This window comes from Bos mutus, chromosome 9 (assembly GCF_027580195.1).
Source record: "Bos mutus isolate GX-2022 chromosome 9, NWIPB_WYAK_1.1, whole genome shotgun sequence".
Lineage (NCBI taxonomy): Eukaryota > Metazoa > Chordata > Mammalia > Artiodactyla > Bovidae > Bos > Bos mutus.
The window spans coordinates 70949942-70973249 of record NC_091625.1 but is presented as its reverse complement, the minus strand read 5'-3'; the positions used below and the strand labels follow the sequence as shown (position 1 = coordinate 70973249).

The 23308-nt window shown below is 41.6% G+C and overlaps 2 protein-coding genes and 3 non-coding genes across 9 annotated transcripts in view; 1 reads left to right on the top strand and 4 right to left on the bottom strand.

The window, feature by feature from the left end:
• Positions 1–2783: 2783 nt before the first annotated feature.
• Positions 2784–6316, bottom strand: RPS12 (ribosomal protein S12). 2 transcript variants are annotated; one of them, XM_005887738.3, is made up of 6 exons: positions 6249–6316; positions 6077–6127; positions 5776–5892; positions 4441–4543; positions 3896–3997; positions 2784–2873 (listed from the first exon to the last, which is right to left on the bottom strand). In XM_005887738.3, exons 2-6 carry the CDS (start codon positions 6088–6090, stop codon positions 2811–2813), a joined length of 399 nt encoding a protein of 132 aa, XP_005887800.1. In that variant the 5' UTR covers positions 6091–6127; positions 6249–6316; the 3' UTR covers positions 2784–2810. The 2 variants fall into 2 exon arrangements, with proteins under 2 accessions (XP_005887800.1, XP_014334395.1); XM_014478909.2 differs by having other exon boundaries at positions 6235–6269.
• On the bottom strand, positions 2997–3126 carry LOC138989262 (small nucleolar RNA SNORA33). Its single transcript, XR_011465506.1, has one exon. It is a non-coding gene; the product is annotated as a small nucleolar RNA SNORA33 (small nucleolar RNA).
• LOC138989263 (small nucleolar RNA SNORD100) lies at positions 4079–4160 on the bottom strand. The gene has a single exon (XR_011465507.1). It is a non-coding gene; the product is annotated as a small nucleolar RNA SNORD100 (small nucleolar RNA).
• On the bottom strand, positions 5483–5555 carry LOC138989255 (small nucleolar RNA SNORD101). Its single transcript, XR_011465499.1, has one exon. It is a non-coding gene; the product is annotated as a small nucleolar RNA SNORD101 (small nucleolar RNA).
• A 32-nt stretch (positions 6317–6348) lies between the features above and the next one.
• SLC18B1 (solute carrier family 18 member B1) overlaps positions 6349–23308 on the top strand; it is a 47126-nt gene continuing 30166 nt past the window's right edge. Inside the window, exons 1-4 of one of the 4 annotated variants that reach the window (XM_070376688.1) lie at positions 6457–6894; positions 17497–17835; positions 18673–19015; positions 19414–19553. In XM_070376688.1, the coding sequence (XP_070232789.1) occupies positions 18955–19015; positions 19414–19553 (201 nt within the window). In that variant the 5' untranslated portion in view covers positions 6457–6894; positions 17497–17835; positions 18673–18954. Of the gene's footprint in view, positions 6895–17496; positions 19016–19413; positions 19554–23308 lie in introns of all 4 variants that reach the window. The other 3 variants (XM_014478918.2, XM_070376687.1, XM_070376689.1) reach the window with 3 other exon arrangements.

Here is a 23308-nt window from a genome sequence, read left to right as displayed (position 1 = left end):
GAAAAGATGGCCAGGATTCTTGGCCTCCAGAGAAAAATTCAGTCTGGGGCCAGAGACATGCTTGGTCGCTCAGAGCTTTGTGTAATGAAGTTTTATTTAAGTATAATGGAGATAGAGAAAGCTTCTGACATAGGCATCAGAAGGGAGCAGAAAGAGTACCCCCCTGCTAGTCTTCAGCTGGATGTTATAGTCACTAGCAGTCTGTTAATTGAAAGAAAGCAATGTCTTAAAACTCATAATGGCACCAGGCCCTTCACCTATAAGATGCATTTTGGGATATCTTGGCACCAAATGGTTCATCTGGGCCATAAAATGATTAACTTGAATCTTGTAGAAGGACAGATTACCATACAAATAGTTTCGTTTACATAGATTAGGGGAACAATATCTGAATATAACATACTGGTTTGTCAAGTAGGTTCTAAGCCACGAGGCAGAACTGACTTGAAGACAGAGTTTGGGGTAAATGCATAGCACATTAGCATAGTTTAAGACAAACATTTCTACAATAAAAATGCATTGGTTATCACCAGGTTTGAGAATAGTTAACTTCAGGTGAAACCAAGTGTCATTATGGCAACACAGTATTTTAAGAGAAACCTTTTAAATTTGTATAGAGAAGGGAAAAAATATCGCTCGTTTCTTTCCTCCTGCCACATAAGAGAGGTAAAAACGTTTGACACTTGCAGGCTATTTCCTCCGTTTGGAGACCCCTGGCCTTCTTGCCTGTTACCCTCAGTGGTTTCACTGCCTCCAGGTCTCAGCCTGATACAGCGTTTTTACAGTTTTTCTATGGATGTCCTGGTTGTTCTTTGTTAAGAATTTGAAGTGGCTTACCAAAAATACACATACTAGAAATTTTAATAAAGTCAGAACCAGACAAAAAATTAGGAACAGGAAAAAAACTGCCATGGAGGTTTTCTTGTAGCTCAAGTGAACTGAAGTCTCACTCTCCCTGGGAGAAAAAAACAGTATCATGTAATGGACTGGCCAGAATTCCTTTGGTAATGCTATTTTCCCCACTAAAGATACCTGCATCTGCCCTGACATTTTGGATGAGCTCCCTCAGATAAACCTGGGCTTCCCTGTTGGTTCAGATGGTAAAAGTGTCAGTCTTCAGTGCAGGAGACCAAGGTTCGATCCCTAGGTCGGGAAGATCCCCTGGAAAAGGAAATGGCAGCCCACTCCAGTACTCTTGCCTGGAAAACTCCATGGACAGAGGAGCCTGGTGGGCTAGTCCATGGGGTCACAGTCAGAGAGTCCGACCCAACTGAGCAACTTCAGTTTCATATAAACTACAGACAAGTCACAACCAGAAATCACAACTAAAATTCTTAGAGCTGGGTCTTGAAGGATGCACCTCAGGAGAGGTAGAACAGATTATGAAGAACATGACTGCAACTGAGCAGTGCAGATCCAACACTGGGGCCATTGAAACCTGGTGTCTATGGACTGTGAAACAAGGTAGGAGCAGAGGACACTCTAGAGATCTAGCTTGGGGAACACAAGCTAGCTAATTACTTAATGAAGAGCCTAGTAAACCCACTGTCTAGATCAATAGCTCTTCCTCTTGCTCTGAAAGTCACTCAATGTCCAACTCTGCAACCCCATAGACTGGCCTGCCTTGCTCAATCTATGGAATTCTCCAGGCCAGGATACTGGAGTGGGTAGCCATTCCTTTCTCCAGGGAATCTTCCCAATACAGGGATTGATCCCAGGTCTCCCACAATGCAGGTGGATTCTTTACAGCTACGCCACCAGGGAAACCCCTTACTCTTACACAAAAAAGGGAAAAAATTCAGTTGTTCATTGAGTCCTGCCCAACTCTGCAACCCCATTTACTGCAGTTTGCCAGGCTTCTCTGTCCATCATTTCTTGGTGTTTGCTCAAACTCATGTCCCTTAATCAAGGGCTTTGTGCCATTATACTGCCCCATGATGGACAGGTCCATGGGGTTGCAGTCAGACACAACTTCATGAACTGAGAATAACAAAGGCCAAAGCAAGCCTTCCTAGCACTAATTTTGAGAGAGGCCAGCGAAATCAGTATGAAAATGCACATTGCAGTAATTCTATTTTTCCTAGCCTGAATTACACTATTTCCCATAAAAGATCAAACATATGGTTTTCCCACTGCATAAACACACTCAAACAGCACCAAATATACAGAGAATCTATTAAGACATATAAAGAAACTGCAATTAAAACTAATTCCTTTTCCCATGTGCCCTGTCACTGCATACTTAGACTGGTAAACTAAGAGAAACTCAAAGTACCCCACTTGGTTATCTATACGGGAATTTCATATTCCTACAATCTCAACTTGACTGAGGCTTCAAGTACACAGATCACCATTGCCTTTCCGTGAGAATTTTGGGGACTTGAGTACATGAAAGCACATGTTTCTGTGACTGATATTTAAACAAGAAACCCTGACCTACCCTAATGGGCTGTACAAAAGCACACCTGCACTTCACATACCTTCTAGTGCCCCACAGCCTAAATCCAATCCAGTTCCCTTTGCATGTTGCTGATTTGTCCAGTTTACTTTTCTAGGCTATAGATTAGTCTGTCAGTCATAAACACCCACCCAATAAAACCCTGACCATCACCAAGCCTATCTTCACTTGGGCTCTACTTGCCAAATGAAATTACTTACTGGTTGGGAAAAATGCTTTCACTTAGAAAGCAGGACAAACAGCATGCATCCAGTTATTTTACAATGAATCTTTTGTCCTTCATTAACACACTTTAATTTTCCTGCCCCAAATAAAAAGCCAGAGATGGAAAACAAGAAATCAGTTTATTTCATCATTTCTTGCATTTGAAGTACTCCTCGATGACATCCTTGGCCTGAGATTCTTTGCCATAGTCCTAAAAAACAAATGTGATTTTACTAAAATTTACAAACTCCCAAGTTGTTAGCACCAGTTAGTGAAGCTTTACCAAGAAAAAAAAAAAAGCACACCTTATTAAGTATTTCCCACCATTAAAATGCCTTGTAGCCATTTTCAGGGACCTTAATGACTTCAATGTCTTTAAGGCTCGTAACATGGCTTTCCTATTGCCAGCATTTTCTAAATTTCTGCAGAAACACATTCAGGTTAGCAGATTCTTTGGCTGGCTTAATTATGGCTTATTTCCTTTTTCTGTAAGAAAGACTTTATGTCTGTTGAGAATTACACATTTGCTTTTAAGACTTATTACAGGGTTAACTCTGTAATTATTGACCAGGAGATTTTTGCTGAAACTAACACCTGTGGCCTGGCCAAAAATTGTTATTTCATTTACACTTTGAGAACTATTACATTCAATATTTATATCTGATACAACTGTATTATCCAGCACCATGAGTTTCATTTTCACTTTCTATATCAGAATCAATCACTAAGATGTTTTTGCTTGTTTTGAATCTGCCTGTAATGTGGGAGACCCGGGTTTGATCCCTGGGTCAGGATTACCCCTGAAAGAGAATGGCTAGCCACTCCAGTATCCTTGCCTGGAGAATTCCTCGGACAGAGGCTCTTGGTGGGCTGCAGTCCGTGGGGTCACAAAGAGTCAGATATGACTGCATGACTAACACACTGAAAAACAATCATCTGACACACTAACGTCACTTGGACAGAAGGTATCTACATAAAACTCATTCAAATATTCACACAAAATTCCACGTTGTGTCATTTCTGACAATTTTACCGTAACTTGTTTGTGTTTGTAATATACACAAGGATGGGACAAAAATCTAACCACAAAATTTAACAGTCATACTTTGTATAATGAACCCTAGATCACTTTTAAGCTTTTAAGTTTTGCATGGTAATGTAACTAGTATCACTTCTCCAAACAGACATGGTTACCCAGTACAACATTTATGCCAGACATAAATATCAGCTTACCTTAACCACCACACAACTGCAACCAACCACTTTACGAGGTTTCCCCTCTCTGTCAATTTTACAGAGGCCTACCCATTCCCCTAGTTTCTTGTTGTCATCAACCTATTAGAGGAAATAAGAACAAAAATAAATCACCACACAAGTAGGCACTAATACTACTGACAATACATTAGATGAAAGGTGGCTGTAGTCAGATAGGGTGACATGGCAGTTTCCTCACCACGGTTCAGTAGAGGGAGCCAGTCATCATGTCATCATGTACAGCCCAAAGAAACCTATCAATACCCTACGCAGGTTATTCTGTATCAACGTAAAACTAGCATTTAAATCTTCAGGAATAAAAATGCTTCCCTAACTAGCTTTAGCATAGCCAACAAATGCCAAGTTTGTGATGCTTTTCAGACCTGCAGAAGAGTTCTTTACAAACTTTCTCTGGTATGACAAAAATTATGGATAACCTTTATGTGGACACACGTCTGTAACTGGCCTAATTTACAATAAGCTGATTTCTCTTTCACAAAAACAAAATCCAAAGAGTAACTTACCTTAATCAGGTTGATTTGATGCTCAGCACAAAGGGCCTCCACCAACTTGACATACATAGGCTCATCACAGTTGGATGCGAGCACACACAGATGGGCTTGGCGCCTGAAATGCAAAATCCAACAGAAACTAAAATTTGGGTCTAAATCCACCTGCAGTCTGTAAGAGAATTATCTTTGCACTGGATACACTGGCAAAAACCTAACCAGGCATTGGAGAACACAACTTCAGTTTGAAGTAGCTGCCAGAAAGCATATTATTTCTTTACTTCGATCTGTCTATAGAACCACCTAATCTTCAAAAACTTGTAAAACTCTAAATTTCACATATAGCAACTGTTTAACTGTTACCTGTTACTGGGCCCAATCTAATATTGCACAGTATTTTCCTGCAGAATAGTAAAGTAGATTCTACCAGCTTTCCAAGAAAGGCTGGTTCCACTGGCAAATTCACCCCAAATTCATAGATTTAAATTCACTCAGCTTGCTGCTGCTGCTACTAAGTCGCTTCACTCGTGTCCGACTCTGTGCAACCCCATAGACAGCAGCCCATCAGGCTCCCCCGTCCCTGGGATCTTCAGGCAATAACACTGGAGTGGGTTGCCATTTCCTTCTCCAATGCATGAAAATAAAAAGTGAAAGTGAAGTCGCTCAGTCGGTCCGACTCCTCCGATCCCATGGACTGCAGCTTAGTGGTCCTTAATTTTGGCTTTAAATCTTAAAAAGTTGTTTTGCCAAGATAACCAGCCCAAAGACCTGAGTAAATTTACAAGTATTTCTCATCCACATTGACCCCTACAGCTACTACTAACTGCTGCTGCTGCTGCTAAGTCGCTTCAGTCGTGTCTGACTCTGTGCGACCCCATAGACAGCAGCCCATCAGGCCCCACCATCCCTGGGATTCTCCAGGCAAGAACAGTGGAGACTTCATGCTAAATCCAAATGTTTCTGCCACAGTAATTTAGTGGTTTAAGTCTCCGAAGTTCAAAATGAAGGTTCCCATCTATTCCCGAACTAACAATGAAATTAGTCCCCAAATCTACAGGTTTGTCAGACTATGAGATTTCACTCATAGAAGGAGTGAAGGGGTATCCGACAACTTAAGTCATCATTCAAACACTGTAGTTTTACTTCAAGAATCAAACGTTCATCCCCATTCAAAACCCACACACTCAGCGGGCCATTAGAGTTCTGAGCTGATACCTTTTCCTATGTTTCCTGTAGAACGGATGTCATTCAGAACTTTTGTGCTAACACCATGAACTTCACGCTTTCTTCCCTCGGCTGCAGTTTTGCTCCGGTTCCAACAACCCACAGTATTGAGACTGATACACGTACTTGTCTAAAGCTTTCGCAGCTTCGCGAATTCCACGTGCTAAGCCATCGTGGATGAGGGCGGTCTTCAGTACCTCTTGCAGAGCAGTATTAACGTCCATTACACCTCCAGCAGCAATGCTAAAAAACAAAAATTTGAAGTTTTTTAATGTGGTAAATTCTCGCCCACAATCTAACGCCTTGGACTCGGCAGTCATCAGCAAGGTAGGCCAGATGCGCTTACGGCTCCAGGGCACATCTAGAAACCACGCGACTGGGTCCAGGCCCACGCTTTGCCCGCCCCACCACCCAGCCCTGGGCTCACCCTTCCTCGGCCATGGCGGTGGGTTACGGGTGGAGCCGAATCTTGAATGCACTGCAAAACAAACAGCAATAAGTTAAAGAAATGATCCCGATTAGCCCCCCATACTCAACGCCAACTCCAAGTAAAATGCAGCCACGCTGCATAACCAACACCCTTACTTTGCCTCACTCACCCCGAGCCTCCGCCTCCGCGCGGCTCCGCGGCGGCAGGGAAAGAGAACGACTGCGCCCGCATGACGGTATTTAAGGGTTTCCCAGGACCCCTGGGCGCGTGCGCACTCTCTTCTATGGAAGAGCTGGCTCTGGCAATGCCGGGCCTGGAGAATTTCTGTTTCCGGATTGAGGCGGTCCTGAGACAGGACTCTTACTAACTTTCTGACTCTGCTCGGCCGGTCATTGGCTCACGAAGCAGGCACTAGCGCGGGCAGCTTCTTAACGTCATTTCCCGCTGGAGGCGCGGCCTGCGGAGGCCCAGAGAGCTTCTTCTACGGAGCGCGAGAAGGGCCCGGCTGCTGTCCGCGCGATCTTTTAAAGCTCTGGGAGCCCAGGCACCCCAGGCTGAGGTGGAAAACTAATTTTAACCCTTGCTGCTGCTAAGTCGCTTCAGTCGTGTCCGACTCTGTGCGACCCCATAGACGGCGGCCCACCAGGCTCCCCCGTCCCTGGGATTCTCCAGGCAAGAACACTGGAGTGGGTTGCCATTTCCTTCTCCAATGCATGAAAGGGAAAAGTGAAAGTGAAGTTGCTCAGTCGTGTCCGACTCTTCGTGACCCCATGGTCTGCAGCCTACCAGGCTCCTCCGTCCATGGGATTTTCCAGGCAAGAGTACTGGAGTAGGGTGCCAAATTTTAACCCTTACTACGCCGTACTTGTAATTTCCTGTCGACCCCGCTAACTGGGCCTCCCTGAGCGGCACACTCTCGCTTCGTTTCTAAGTCACTCTGAATGTTCGTGATTTGTCAGTCTGTGGGTGATTGCGCGCGTACTTGTGTGTCTGTGTTTTCCTGAAACGACAGCCAACACGTTTTCGCTACTTCTGAAGCGCATCTCAAATTCCACTTTGCTGACCACTGTTAAGTGAAACCCCTGGCCAGCCTAATGATTGGTTACGGTTCCCTAATGTAGTTGGTTCTAAAAGAAGTTTTGGTTTGGGGGTTTTTGTTTTTAGGGTTTTGTTTTGTTTTTAACGCTAAATTGCCCCGTGGATTCGTAATCCCGCCCAAATCGGGATTCAGCAGGTGCATTTGAAACACAGTGTACCAAACATAGGGACAAGGTCTGGGAATACAGAGAAGAAAACGTAGTCTTTGAGAAATCCGGCGTTAATTTCGCCTTCCAGGACTGGCGGAGTTAGTGGAATCTTCTCTGAGAAGTCAGTTTTAACTTTGACTTTCTCAGAAAGCAATATTCTGAATTTTGCATTGACTGACCATTCCCCCACCAGCATTTCGAACGCTAATGAAATACATGGTAATGAAATACAGCCTGATGTCATTTCTTGTGTTCTAACTTCCTCTTCTGACAAGTAGCCAAGACAGCAATTATTAAGCGTTTGATAGGTGCTGCTGCTGCTGCTGCTAAGTCGCTTCAGTCGTATCCGACTCTGTGCGACCCCATTGACGGCAGCCCACCAGGCTCCCCCGTCCCTGGGATTCTAGCACCCATGAATCCAGCGAACAACGAAGAACAAACAAACAAACAAAGATAATGTTAAATTTTTGAGTACTGTGGAAAACAAAAACAAAAACAAAAAACAATGAGTAACGTGTTCAGAGTGTGAGGTAGAATTAGCCAGAGTAATGATGTAATGGAATTTTAATCCATGTTGTTCAATATTAACTTTCAAGCTTTTGTTGTATACATGTTGAACCTACTTATTTCCATCCATAGCTCATCCTAAAAAGTTGTTCACTTATTCACTTAACTATTGAGCTTTTGGGAGGTGGGGAACAGTTTATAAAGATGAGTATATTTATTCCTGCTGCTCTCATGTTTGTGGTGAGATTAAGATTTGAGCCAAAGTTGATAACACCTGAAGGCCTCAGGGGAGTTAATAGCTAGAGTCACTCTCATACTGGCAGATTATAACGCTTAAATAATGTATACAAATATGTGTCTGAAATACCTATGAAAAATAAATTCTAAAGTTTGTGTGTTTTAGAAACGTTAATGATAATAGGTAATTTTGTTTAGATGTCAGTTTATGTACTAATTATTATATTTTCTCCCTTAAGTATCATCGAAACTTCATGTGGTAGTGGTGGTGTTAGCCCTTTTAATGGGGAAAGAAACTTAGGCTTAAGGAGTTGCCCAAGCTACACAGCTAGTAAATGTGGAAACTGGTATTTGAGCCCCATTGACTTCAAAGCTGATGCTTCTAAGCCTTCAGCCATTTGGATGATTGCCCAAATGTGGGAGGGAGATCAAGATTTCAAAGATAACTCTTGACATCTCACATTTGGCAATGATACCACTGGTTCTACCTTCATCATGTAAAAAATCACATAAACAGAGAAGGGGAATATTGCAGTGTCAAGCAGAAAAAGACACAACAGTAGAAATCTGAGTTTCTGAATCGTTTAAGTGTAGATGTACTAGTTTGCTAAGGCTGCCATAACAAAGTATGGCAAACTGGTAGCTTAAACAGCAAAGTTATTTTCTCATAATTTTGAAGACAGGAAGTTTGAAATCAAGGTATTTGCAGGACTGGTTACCGCTAAGGTGGGGAATCTGTTCCATGCCTTTCTCTTAACTTCTGAGGTTTGCCAGCAATTTTGATGTTCCTTCGTTTGTGACAGCATAACTCCAGTCTTCACAGGATGTTCTCCCTGTGTGCATATCTGTCTCTGTGTCCAAATTAATTATATATAGAATAATTCTATTTCCAAATAAGGTCTTGATATGGGGTGCTGGGATTGGGACTTTGACCTATATATTTTGTGGGGACACAATTCAACCCACGACAGATGTCAAAAAAGAAGGGGATGAAGAACAGTTTAAATACTAGGAAAGATGTTTGTGTTGAACTGAAAAAAGCTTTACTTAAAAGACCAAAAGTGGGAACAGAAGCTAAACCAGTGCACAGGAAAGATTTTATATCAGGGAGTGGTGGGGCGTAGCTGAGCTGAGTTCAAATTCTGGCTAACTCTGTGGCCTTTGGCAAATGGCTTATTTTTCTGAGCCAGTAAAGTGATAATACTAGAATATTATGAGGAGTAAAAAGAGATAATTGTTAAAAGTGTTCACCACTGCCTGTGAAGTAGTAGCTGTTGTTCAGTCTCAGTCACGTTCGACTCTTAGTGACCCCATGGACTGCAGCACGCCAGGCTTCCCTGTCCATGACCAACCCCCAAAGCTTGCTCAAAGTCATGTCCATCGAGTCGGTGATGCCCTCCAACCATCTCATCCTTTGTCGGCCCCTTCTCCTCCTGCCTTCAATCTTTCCCAGCATCAGAGTCTTTTCCAATGGGTCAGCTCTTCACATGAGGTGGCTGAAGTATTGGAGCTTCAGTTTCAGCATCAGTCCTTCAGTGAGTATTCAGGGTTGGTTTCCCTCAGGATTGACTGGCTTGATCATCTTGCTGTCCAAGGGACTGTCAAGAGTCTTCTCCAGTGACATAGTTACTTACCTTATAAATAACTTCACAGGAGAATACATGGAAAGGTTCTTAATATAACCTTTCTCCTGTCCTAAAGCATCTGGCATTCAGTACCGTGACTTACATATTGGAGTCACTAAACCAGTGTGTACTAAATGAATTCATGAAATGAAATAAGATTAAAGAAGCATCTGGATAGTCAGCACACCAAAAAGAAAGCCATGTTGACATCTTCTGTGACAAATTTATGCCTGTTGTGAGCTAGTTGGAGGCTTTGGGAATCCCAGAAAACCACTTTTAATTTGAAAACTTTTAAATGTTTCCACTTTGGGGAGTAGAAATAAATATAATGGATGGAAATGGAAGCTAAAAACATGAAAACAACTCAAAACTATTATCCTGCTGAAGCTCCAGAACATAGGTCTAGCCTTGGCTTATGTAGCATATGATTTTAAACATATTGAAGAAAAATAATTGTAGCTGAAAAATAGCTCTGGCAGAATCCAATTATATCAAAGGACAAATCAAAGGAGAAAGCAGTTGGTGAGAGGAAACAGCATAAAAAAGAATAAAATAGATGAATGAGAGTGGAGTGGAATAGATTAATGAAGTCTCTAAGTAGCAGTTTGTAAAAATAATGTGTAAGTTTTCTGAAGTATTACTAAAAATGTTTCCTCAGCCCTTGTTTTCCTTGCTACCAGATGCTACCCAGAGCTGTCTGGGTGCTGTGGCAGCTCACCACAGGCCTGGTTCAGGATTGGTAGGAACGAAACAATTAGAGGCAATACTTAATATTCATGAATAAATTAATTGTAAACCAGCAACATGGGCAATTTATTCACTTGGCCAACAAGGAGAACCTGGGTGTGCAAAATTTCAGCTCCCAATACTGCTTCCTATAGACCAGCTCTGCTGTTATCTGTGTAACTTTTTTTTTTTTTTTTTTTTGAAAAATGGGTCCTGATGCACTAACATGTACTCGACAACTGCAGTTTTTATTGAAGAATCATTGGAATGAAGGCAGGTCTGCTGCTGTGCTTAAAACTTAAAATATTAAAGGGGTGGGGTGGGGGGGTGGGGACTGCTTCCCTGGTGACTCAGACAGTAAAGAATCTGCCTGCAATTCGATTTCTGGGTTGGGAAGACCCCCTGGAGGAGAGCATGGCAACCCACTCCAGTATTCTTGCCTGGAGAATCCCTGTGGACAGAGGAGCCTGGTGGGCTACAATCCCTGGGGTTGCAAAGGCTCTAACACGACTGAGCAACTAAGCACATACATTAAAGGGGAAAAAAAAGTCCTTCTTACACAACCAGTTTTAACCCCAACAAAGAAGTTAAAAGGCAGACTGGTAGTTAAGAATTCTTCATATAGATTCCACTCTATACTATTTTCTGACTCTGTAGTCTTGGTCAAAGTACTTCTAATCTCCGGGTCTCAAAAGTGCTTCGGCTGTAAAATGAAGCAGAGAATTGATGAGATGCTCTTTAGCACATGGTTTGGACATTCTATGGCATCATTTAAACACTAATTTTAACTTTTAGTAAATGTTGAGCATCTATGTGGTCTGCCATAGTCATTTTGAGATATTGTATGACTTCAGCCACATGACACTTAGCTGTAGTTGCTGTCAGCTTCCCTCGTCTCTGATTACAAATGGTTTCTTTATTTGTAAATGACAGCTGTTCCTTTTTTATATTAGGACAAGTAATAGAAAATTTGGATAATATTGTATCAATTATAGTTCACTGCATGCAACAGAGTAACCTATGGTCTACATAACCCTCCCACACCCCCACCCCCTCCCACTACAAAATGAATATACTTTGTAGCAATGAGTTGGCTCTGAGAATAAAAGGGTTTGCTGAGCAATCAGGTTTAGGGAATGATAGAAACAAGGTAACTCCAGAGATTTTGGTTACAGGAACTTTTACAAATTATTTTAAGTTCAGTTCAGTTCAGTTCAGTTCAGTCACTCAGTGGTGTCTGACTCTTTGCGACCCCATGAATCAGCACTCCAGGCCTCCCTGTCCATCACAAATTCCCGGAGTTCACTCAAACTCATGTCCATCGAGTCCATGATGCCATCCAGACATCTCATCCTCTGTCGTCCCCTTCTCCTCCTGCCCCCAATCCCTCCCTGCATCAGTCTTTTCCAATGAGTCAACTCTTCGCATGAGGTAGCCAAAGTACTGGAGTTTAAGCTTTAGCATCATTCCTTGCAAAGAACTCCCAGGGCTGATCTCCTTCAGAATGGACTGGTTGGATCTCCTTGCAGTCCAAGGGACTCTCAAGAGTCTTCTCCAACACCACAGTTCAAAAGCATCAATTCTTTGGTGCTCAGCTTTCTTCACAGTCCAACTCTCACATCCATACATGACTACTGGAAAAACCATAGGCTTGACTAGACGGACCTTTGTTGGCAAAGTAATGTCTCTGCTTTTCAATATGCTATCTAGGTTGGTCATAACTTTCCTTCCAAGGAGTAAGCGTCTTTTAATTTCATGGCTGCAGTCACCATCTGCAGTGATTTTGGAGCCCAGAAAAATAAAGTCTGCCACTGTTTCCACTGTTTCCCCATCTATTTCCCATGAAGTGATGGGACCAGATGCCATGATCTTTGTTTTCTGAATGTTGAGCTTTAAGACAACTTTTTCACTCTCCTCTTTCACTTTCATCAAGAGGCTTTTTAGTTCCTCTTCACTTTCTGCCATATGGGTGGTGTCATTTGCATATCTGAGGTGATTGATATTTCTCCCAGCAATCTTGATTCCAGCTTGTGCTTCTTCCAGCCCAGCGTTTCTCATGACGTACTCTGTATATAAGTTAAATAAGCAGGGTGACAGTATACAGCCTTGGCGTACTTCTTTTCCTATTTGGAACCAGTCTGTTGTTCCATGTCCAGTTCTAACTGTTGCTTCCTGACCTGCATATAGGTTTCTCAAGAGGCAGATCAGGTGGTCTGGTATTCACATCTCTTTCAGAATTTTCCACAGTTTAGTGTGATCCACACAGTCAAAGGCTTTGGCATAGTCAATAAAGCAGAAACAGATGTTTTTCTGGAACTCTCTTGCTTTTTCGATGATCCAGTGGCTGTTGGCAATTTGATTTCTGGTTCCTCTGCCTTTTCTAAAACCAGCTTGAACATCTAGAAGTTCACGGTTCACGTATTGCTGATGCTTGGCTTGGAGAATTTTCAGTATTACTTTACTAGCGTGTGAGATGATTGCAATTGTGTGGTAGTTTGAGCATTCTTTGGCATTGTCTTTCTTTGGGATTGGAATGAAAACTGACCTTTTCCAGTCCTGTGGCCACTGCTGAGTTTTAGTGCTTCTCAAACTGTCTGGCTTACTATATGACTAAATGAAGATCTTTCACCCTATCCATCACAGTTAAATAATTTAATAAAATACAATAAATATTCATTACTAGTGGTTTTGCAAGACTAACCCTCTTGCAGATAACAAATGTAAGTCTAAAAAGTTTGGAAACAACTACCTGCAGATCCTGGAGGATGGCCCAAAGCAGAAGAAGTGGACAGTGGGGTTGGAGACTGACAGCTGTGAAAAGGAATGGCACTGGCTGCATTCCCATGTTTATGGATTTCAGTATGAGGGGAGCCTGCAGTCAGCACCACGTGGAACAGCTAATAGTCAGAGGGCCTCAATTTTACTGCCTTGAAAACCAGAGGACAGACTTTAGAGCAAACACAGCTGCCGAAAATGGAGGGGAGGGGTAGTCCCAGAAAGGAGAGAGCCAGAAAGTGAAGACCAGTATTCTGTGTAGTGATTCTGTGTAGAGACTCAGCTAAATCTCTGACTGGCCCCTGTACACACGCGTATTGTTCATTGTTGTTGTTCAGTCACAACGTCCTGTCCAAATCTCTGACACTCTGGACTGCAGCACACCAAGCTCCCCTGGTCTTCACTATCTCCCAGAATTTGCTCAGATTCATGTCCCTTGAGTTTGTGATGCTATCTAATCATAAAGTTTGAGTCAAGGTAGCTTAACTCTGCTGAAATTAGAAAAGAAAAAGCAATCAAAACTCTTTGAAAGAACACAAGAGAATCCAGAGTTTCTACAAAGTATTATTCATGATACATTATTTTTCTCTTATTAATTAAAAATACATACACCTATTAATTAAAAATACATACAACTATTTAAAGCAAAAAATTGTAATACTTACAAAAACTAGAACATAAATAATTGGAAGCTGACACTGGATAACTGGACCTATATGGTGGTAAGGTTCTCATGCTTTGCATAAAGTGCTACAATATTAACTCAAAATAGACCAGAAATGTTAGGAATGTGTTTTGAAAACACTAAGCAACCACTAAAAAATAACACAAAATGACATAGCTAGAAACACAACAGATAAATTCCAATGTAATTCCAAAATTTGTTTTCAATTAGACAAAAAGACCATAATAAAAAAGAAACTAATTTAAAAAAAAACAGATGGGAAGATATAAAACAAATAATAAAATAGTAGACTTAGGGGACTTCCCTGGTGGCTCAGTGGTAAAGAATTCGCCTGCCAATGCAGGAGAGATATGGGTTTGATCCCTGGTCCGGGAGGATCCCACATGCCGCAGAGCAGCTAAACCTGTGTGCCACAACTACTGAGCCTGTACTCAAGCCGCAACCGCTGAACCCACGCGCCACGACCACCGAAGCCCCCACGCCTAGAGCCTGTGCTCCGCAACGAAGAGTAGCCCCACTTGCCACAACTAGAGGAAAGCAGAAGCATCAATGAAGACCCAGCACAGCCAAAAACAAATAAGTAAATAAAATTTTTTAAAATAGTAGACTTAAATCCCATCCCACCATGTCAATACTCACCTTAAATGTAAATAAGCTATTTGCTCAAATTAAAAAAATAGAGATCATTAGAATGGATTTTTAAAAAATCATATATTCTGTCTATTAGAGATGCATTTTTAATATCCAAGATATGGATAGGTTAAGAGTAAGAGGATGGAAAAAGATCTATACCACGCAACCAATAAACACTGGGTATGGTTTTAGGCATGTAGTCCCTGAGTGGTGTGTACAACCCTCCTGATGTGTTACCAAATAACTTAGGGTAAATTCATTTTCTGCTCAAATGAACAGAAGTCAGTTATTTTAATAGAAACAGGCAACCTGGATTGATACAGATACTAGGAAGAAAAATAAAGAAGGATGAAGAGACAAAGAGTTAAGGGGCTGTATTTTGGATAGAGGGGTAAGACTGAACTCGAGGTAACATTTAAACAAAGACCATATTATTATTCCATTTTAGTTTGTAAAGAAAAAAAAATGTTTCATATGTGTATATATGTCTAGATGAACATATAAAAACATGAATAGATAGTTGTGGTAGGCTGATAATGGATCCTAAAGATATGTCCAAATTCTAAATCCCTGCAAGTTATAAATGTTACCTTTTGTAAAAAAAAAAGGGGGGGCCAGGTGTGATTAAGTTAAATATCTTGAGATTAAGAGATTATTTTGGATTTTGTCTCAGTGAAATTGATCTTGAACTATTGGCTTGCAGGGCTGTGTTATTTTAAGCTGCCAAATTCATGTTATTTGTTACAGTGGGTGCAGAAAAATAAGAACATGATAATATTTTCCATGATAACACTAAGGATCTGGAAGGAGGATTGGAAGGAGAGGTTAGATGTGAGAGGAAGACAGGAGTATGAATATATGTACCACAAAATCTTTATGTAAATTAAAAGATAGTTGCAAAACAAAAATGTACATTTTATGAAAATATATACAAACAAATTTTGTATTAAACATGCAAGAATTATTGTTGATAGGGAGAGAATGGGACTAGGGATACAGAGAAAGAGATGACAACAAATTCAGTTCAGTTCAGTAGCTCAGTTGTGTCCGACTCCTTGCGACCGCATGAATTGCAGCACGCCAGGCCTACAACAAATTAAAAATTCAGTTGAAGGATTGATTGGAAGATGAAGTTAAGGAAACTTCTTAGTAGAGTAATAAGTAAGAGGACCAGTCTAGCAATCCAATAGCTGCTTAAAGAACAGTCTGGAAAGAAAGAAAAAAAAAAAAGAGAGGGAGAAGGCAGTCATCAAATAAGTAATTCAAGAACATTATCTTCTATGGTTTGATGTTAGATTGGAGCAAGAATGTAGAGTAAAATAAGATTGGAGAAACTGGCAGGGGTTAGATCAAAAAGATTTTGGAGTCCACTTTAAGAAAACTTTGCTAGAGCTAATCCTGTTTAGTGTTTCTACAGGCTCTCCTTACCTACTTGCTTTCCCAGAAATGTTTACATAATCTTCGACACACACTGTAATACAAGTAAACAGTTCTTCCAATATGTTTCTCTTACAGAACGCATTGCATTATAATAAATTGTTAATCGGTGTCTGTTTTATCTGCTAGAAGGGAGTATATATGTTACCTAAGGGCAGAGACTGGATGGGGCTCACTTATTTTTGAATTCACAATGCCTGGCACAGGAGAGTAGCTCAATAGTCCTAAGTTATTGTATTTTATCTTGGCCCCAAATTAAGAATTTTCCATTCCTTAAACTTTAACCCTTCCCAAACAGTAAATCAGTTGAAGATAAGTGAAGCCTCTATTTTTTTGTGCCAGAAAATTGTAAGGGTGAGAATAACATAGCAGGCTTCACTTTCCAGAGCCAAGCCCTTCACATACTTTATCACCAGTGCTCACAACCACTCTCCATGACAGGCGTTACAATCCCAGTCACACAGATGGAGAAACTGACCTGTGACGCAGTCACAATCAGCTAGTACAGTCATCCCTGGATATCCAAGGGTATCTGTTCTGGGACCCCCAACACCCCAACACAGATGCTGAAGTCCCCTATATAAAATGGCATAGCCTTTGCATATAACCTATAGCACATCCTTCTATGTGCTTTAAATCATTTCTGGATGATTTATAATACCCAATGCAATGTAAATGTTATAAATGAAATTTAAATAATTTACAAATAGTTGCTTCTGCTTGGCAAATTCAAGTTTCACTTTTTGGAAATTTCTAGAAAAAAATTTAAAAAATATTTTCAATTTCCTTCCTCCTTATTTCAATCCCAGGAATGCAGAAGGAGGGTATGTCCCGCTGAGGACAAGTGCCTGAACTGAACCTCGAGCCTCTCCTTCCAGAAGTGGTTCTCCCAGCAACTCCACCATGTGTCTTCAACATTCATTATAATTCTTGCAATTTTTTTTTTAAACTCAGAGTACTTCACATCAGTTAATTCATTTCCAGGTTACTAATGTCTGGCTTCAGTGGTTACAAACACTACGCCATTCACCCATTCTAAAGAATAACTCACTCAATAAAATGTCCTGGCTACTCTCCCCTTCTGAGATGGGCTGCATTCTGCCTATGGAATATGCATCTCTCTAAATAAACTTGATTTTACTTAAAAAAAAAAAAAAAGAGTCGTTATAAACCTAATTTTCTAATTCACATTTGCATTTTTAAATTTCACAGTCGTGTCCGACTGTTTGCGACCGTGGACTGTAGCCCACCAGGCTCTTCTGTCCATGGGATTTCTTAGGCAAGAATTCTGGAGTTGGTTGCCATTTCCTTCTCCAGGGGGCCTTCCCCACCCAGGGATGGATCACACTCTCCTGCATTGCAGGTGCATTCTTAATCACTGAACCACCAGGGAAGCCAGTTTTTAATTTTATGTACTACCTATCTTTTCTGTGTCTACATAAGCTTCCTTTCTTACTCTTGGTATTCCTAAATTTTACTCATTTTAAGATATGGGGTTCAGTTATATGAAATACAGACTCATTTTTATTTTTCTTTCCCATACAGAAAGAAAATGGACAAGACATGAGTATTTGTGGACAGAACAGGTCCTGGCTGTTGGTGGATAACAGGCTGAGCCTTAAAAAAAAAAAAAAAAAAAAGTCATTGCTCCGCCCCCTCTCCGCCCCGCCTCCGGGAGCTACTCGCTGTTGTCCAGGTCTGCGTGGAATTCTGAGGCGCGCTGTCCTTAGGCAATCAGGGATGTCTAGGCCTCGCTGAGCGGTGGCCGTCTGCGCTTCTGCTCGTTCGAGGTCGAGTCCCAGGGGCTTGGACCCGGGAGCCGCCGAGACCGCGCACCGCATATGGACTCACCGGGAGACCCCGAAGGCCCACGCCCCCCAGGAGGTGACGGAGAGCCGGAGGCCAGTTGCACCTCTGTGGCTTGGGTTCTGTGTCTTTAACAGCGATTGAATTGCTTTTAGCTTGGTTTGTTTTAGAGAGATTGGAAAAGGCAGGGTCCTGGCAGTGGGTATTTTTTCTCCCTGGAAAGGGTTAAAGTTTGGATACTGGCGTGACAGGATGTGGTCTCTGATGACTTTCTGTGGCTCTACTTTTAAGTAGTTTGTGTTTAAGAATGCATTCAAATAAGAATGCCCTTTAGGAAAGTGCAAATGGTGACAGTTCCAGCCCCACTGTTATCCCCCTAACCCTTTTAACTCTTTCAGTTCCTTTCCTCGTCCACTACCAAAATTTTTAAAACTTCTTAAGACTTGCTTCTGTCTCACAGATTTAATGGCAACCTCTGAAAATACAGAAAATACAAAATATATTTTCTTAAACTTCTTTTCTTTCAAAACCATGTATAATTTAAAAATTGCAAATAGATTTACTGGGTGTTTGGAACTGAGTAATTGACCTGATGTCTTTAAATTAAATGGTAATTTAGCCCTGGGAATAAATATTAAGTTAATTGATGCAGAAGACCAGTAATTACTGTAAAACACTACTGATTTATAGATTTATGACACTTGTTTTTCCAGGAGCTGCCACTGTAAGTATTACTTCTCCAATTGAATGATTTAGTTTGTTTTTTCCTACTTACACTTCAATAATTTTTCTGCTGTTCAGTCAGTAAGTCATGTCTGACTGTTTCAGATTCCATGGACTATAGCCGGCCAGGCTCCTCTGTCCATGGGATTCTCCAGGCAGGAATACTGGAGTGGTTGCCATTTCCTTCTCCAGGTGATCTTCCTGAGCCAGGGATCGAACCACATCTCCTGCTTGGCAGGCAGCTTCTTTGCCACTGAGCCACCTTAATAAACCACTAACAGGAAGTGATTAAAACATGATTGAGTCCATGTAGCATATGAAGCTAGTAACCTGTGAATGTGGACTTCCCTGGCGGCTCTGACAGTAAAGGATCCACCTGCAATGAAGTAGACCCGGGTTTGATCCCTGGGTCGGGAAGATCCCCTTGGAGAAGAGAATGGCTGTCCACTCCAGGATTCTTGCCTGGAGAATTCCATGGACAGAGGAACCTGGCGGGCTACAATCCAAGGGGTCCCAAAGAATTGGATACAACTGGGTGAGTAACACTTTCACTTTTCAACCTGAGAAAGTACATTACTTCAGAGGATAGTACCATTTGGAGAGCATCCTGTGACCTCATCATTCTTGAAAGAATCTATTAAAGGTGAAACAAATAAGCCTTAAGGTGAAGGCAAAACAAAGCAGATGGTTTGATAAATTCTGCACTGAAATTCTAATAGGGAATAGTAATGCAAATGAAAGTGATATGTTTTGAAAATTGCAGTGATATACAAGGATTGTGTTACATTAGACCAAATATGCTATATTCAAAATAGCCTTTAGCTCAGCAGATATTACCTTCAGAGTACATTGTCTGTACACAGAAATGACATTTCTGTACTTTGATCAGTAGCCCCAATTACCGTATTTAATTGCAGCCTATTTGCTTTCAAGGTGATGGCCCTCCAGGAGGTGCAGTGGAGACATCCAGGCGGCTTTCAAGAGAACAGATTTTTGTACTGATATCAGCAGCTTCCATTAACTTAGGTTCCATGATGTGCTATTCTATCCTTGGACCCTTTTTCCCCAAGGAGGTAAGACATTTTGATATTCATATGAACTATTAATGTTTTTTAAAAGCCTTTGACAAATTTCACTTGACAGTATGGAGAATGTGAAAACCTGCATATAGCAAAGATAATGTATAGAACTTAAGCCAACAGAAGAATTCTTATAGAATATTTGATACTAGAAGGAAAAAAAATCAGTCATAATAACATCATCTTGAGAAGTAATTCACCTAAATATAATTGACCTTCTGAAGATTGCTTTGCTCATCATGAAGTTTGATTCATCTGTTTGGCTTCTGCAACCGATAAAAAAAAAAAAAAGGAAGTGCACTGAATAACTGAGATTTCAATGTTATTGCGAAAGATCTATATTAAGACAGTGACAGCTTCCTGGATTTTGGGTTTATGAATATTTTGGAATTAGGAAGGCATGGTCCACTCCCTTTTCTGAGTTGAATTTTGTATGGAATCTAGTTGCAATATTTGTGCCAAGGAGGAATTCTGATTAATATTGATCAGGTCCTTCTAATCATAGCATTTTATGTGATGTTCGGGTCTATGGATAATGGCACAGACATGAAGGAGTAACCCCTAGAGGATCCACCTGAAATCTGGAGGTTGGTGAGGTGCAGTATGGAGGAAATGACACTGTCTTGGCTGGGTGTGGACAATATGCCTGTGTGTTCTGCTTCATGCCGTCTTGGAAAGCCTCAGCTCATGATGCAGGGGTCCTTCCCAGTCCTCTGACTTCTTTGATAACATATGGTCCTTCCTTCTGTGTGCTACAAAAGACGATAAACATGGCTTCTCTGCTAAAAGAACAGTAGTACAACCCTGTACCCATTAAGTTCTTTTTAGTTTTCAGTGTACTTCCCAACATGTTTATCCCATTTGGTTTCTGGAGCAACTCTGTAAGATAGGCAGAATAGTCAGAATCTCATCCTATTGCAAATGAAGAAACAGACCTCAAAGTTAAGTGACTGGCCCAGTTCAGTTCTGTTTACTGAATGGGAGTGGGAGGTTCAACCATTTCCCACCTTAGAGTATGCTAGGTATTGGATGTATTGGGGTTGGAAAAAAATTAGGAAAATGTCCCTCTCTCATCGGTCCATTGGGAGGGAAAAAGTATGAAAAGAAAGTTGCAGAGTATTTGAATCTCCTTGAAGAGGATGTCCAAAGTGTAAGGAGACTCTAGGGACGGGAATGGTTAATTTTGTGATGAGTGAGACTGGCAGATGTGGGAGGGAAGGAGAGAAGGAGTAATACTGAAAGGGACTTGGCAGGGTAAGCCCAAGGTGAGTCTTGAGAAATGTTAGTTCCCAAGGTGAACAAGAGAGGCAAGGGTCCTCTAGGTGAGAAACTCACAGGAGACAGTCACGAAATTAGCAAAGTAAATAGCATGTTCTTAGGGAACCATGGACAATGGTGGGGCTTGTGTCTGGGCGCAGTAAGGTCCATGGGAGCTGAGGATCTGAAAAGGCAGGTTGGTGCTCAAAGGCAAGGGTCCTTCTATGCAGGTCAAAGATGTCGTCAGTGAGAAGTCATCAGAAATGTTTGGGCAAGACAGATTAGACTGGACAGATATGGATTTGGGGGGAAGAAAATGAGGAATGGAAGCTGTGGAATTAAGACAGAGAAGAACAGGAGTAGTGGCCAACTAGATAGAAAGGCATGTCTGATTCAGCTGGAACTCAGTGAGAGTAACTAGTGTTAGATTCTTCTTAGTGAAATACAGTGGAGAAGGCAATGAGAACCCACTCCAGTATTCTTGTCTGGAAAATCCCATGGACAGAGGAGCCTGGTAGGCTACAGTCCATGGGGTTGCTAGAAGTTGGACACAACTGAGAGACTTGACTTTCACTTTTCACTTTCATGCATTGGAAAAGGAAATGGCAACCCACTCCAGTATTCTTGCCTGGAGAATCCCAGGGATGGGGGAGACTGGTGGGCTGCCGTCTATGGGGTTGCACAGAGTCGGACCAGACACGACTGAAGCAACTTAGCAGCAGTGAAATACAGACAGAGGAAAAGCAGGCTGTGGATGTGTGCTTTCTTTCTTTTTTTTTAAGCATTTGATTTAGTTTTTTGCTTGCAAGATGCAGGAGAGAGAGCGTTCTAACTTTAAAAGGTATAGACATGAAGAGTGGGCTCTTTTTCATTTTTAATAAAAGCATTAGGGTTGACAAACACACTGGCAAAACTTGCTCTTCCCCCTGTGTATTCTGTTTTTCTTTCCTGTTTTGTTTGTGTTTAGTTGCTAAGTTGTGCCTGACTCAGTGCAATCCCATGGATTGTAGCCTGTCAGGCTCCTCTGTCTATGGGCTTTCCTAAGCAAGAATACTGGAGTGGGTTGCCATTTCCTCCTCCAGGGAATCTTCCTGACCCGGGGATTGAACCCTCATCTCCTGCATTGGCAGACCATTTCTTTACCACTGGGCCACCGGGGAAGCCCCATCATGCTTCTTATTAACGAGCTAATTAGGTCAAGGAAAAACAAGGTCCTTCTTCTTAATTTGTGGTGTAGAATTAATGTTTCTACTCATCCTTTTCCTGGCCCCCTCCTCCTTTGGCAGAGGATAATGAATTTTGCTTTTGACAACCGTTCTTGCCATCCTAACATGCAGCAGGATCCGCATGTCAAAAGCAGTATTCAGTTGCTGCTGTGGTGTGTGATTCTCGAACATGCTAAGTCCCCATCCCACTTTCACAGAGAATGTGGGAACCTGTGCAAGATGGAAACGGACAGGACTACTATGACCATGACACAAGTAACTTTTGCAAGTCTGTGTCCTCATCTATAAAAAGGGGCCAGCTAAAAGTACATCCCTTACTTGTTTGAAACCATATAGATCAGCATGGCTCATAATGAGGGGCCAATAAATGTTAGTTGCTGTAACTTCTATACATTTTCAGCCAGACTTGAGAACTAATAACTTTCAGATCTATTAAGCAAACAACATGGATATAACTTGACCAATGAATGTTCTTTCCTCATCTATTTTTTGGCCACATCTTGGCCATTGGGATCTTAGTTCCCTAATCAGGATCAAACCTGTGCCTCCTGCATTGGGAACATGGAGTCTTAACCACTGGACCACCAGGGAAGTTATTGTTTCCACATCTCAATCGACCCCTTTGATAACACCTTCCCTTGGAGTTACCTGTTCTATGTGACTAGGGCTGCTATGACAAAGTACCACAGACTGGGGACAACAGAAATGTATTGTCTCACAGCTCTGAAGTCCAAAATCATTGTCATTGGTAGGGTCAGTTCCTTCTGAGGGTTATAAGGAGAGGATCTGTCCCAGGCCTCTCTCTTTGGCTTGTAGGTGGGCAACTTCTCCCTGTGTCTTCTCACATTATCTTCCCTCTACACGTGTCTCTCTGAAGGCACTTCCCCTTTTTACAAAGATACGAGTAATACTGGGTTAGACTCCACCCTTCGTGACGTCTTTCAACTGGTTACTCCCGCAAAGACTCTCTCCAAATAAGGTCACCTTCTAAGTTGCTATGAGAAACCTAGACAGTGTATTTAAAGCAGAGATACCACTTTGCCAGCAAAGATCCATATAGTCAAAAGCTATGGCTTTTCCAGTAGTCATGTGAAGATGTGAAATTTAGACCATAAAGAAGGCTGAGTGCCAAAGAATTGATACTTTTGAACTGTGGTGCTGGAGAAGACTCTTGAGAATCCCTTGGACAGTGAGGAGATCAAACCAGCCAGTCCTAAAGGAGATCAATCCTGAATATTCATTGGAAGAACTGATGCTGAAGCTGAA

What these genes read in the sequence shown, in the direction of transcription:
- RPS12 (XM_005887738.3), bottom strand. An exon ending in GCTGCGAAAGCTTTAGACAA is followed by an intron (nt 4,544 to 5,775) that starts GTACGTGTATCA and finishes TTTGCATTTCAG; the next exon opens with GCGCCAAGCCCATCTGTGTG. An exon ending in GCAGTTGTGTGGTGGTTAAG is followed by an intron (nt 2,874 to 3,895) that starts GTAAGCTGATAT and finishes TTTGTTTTTTAG; the next exon opens with GACTATGGCAAAGAATCTCA.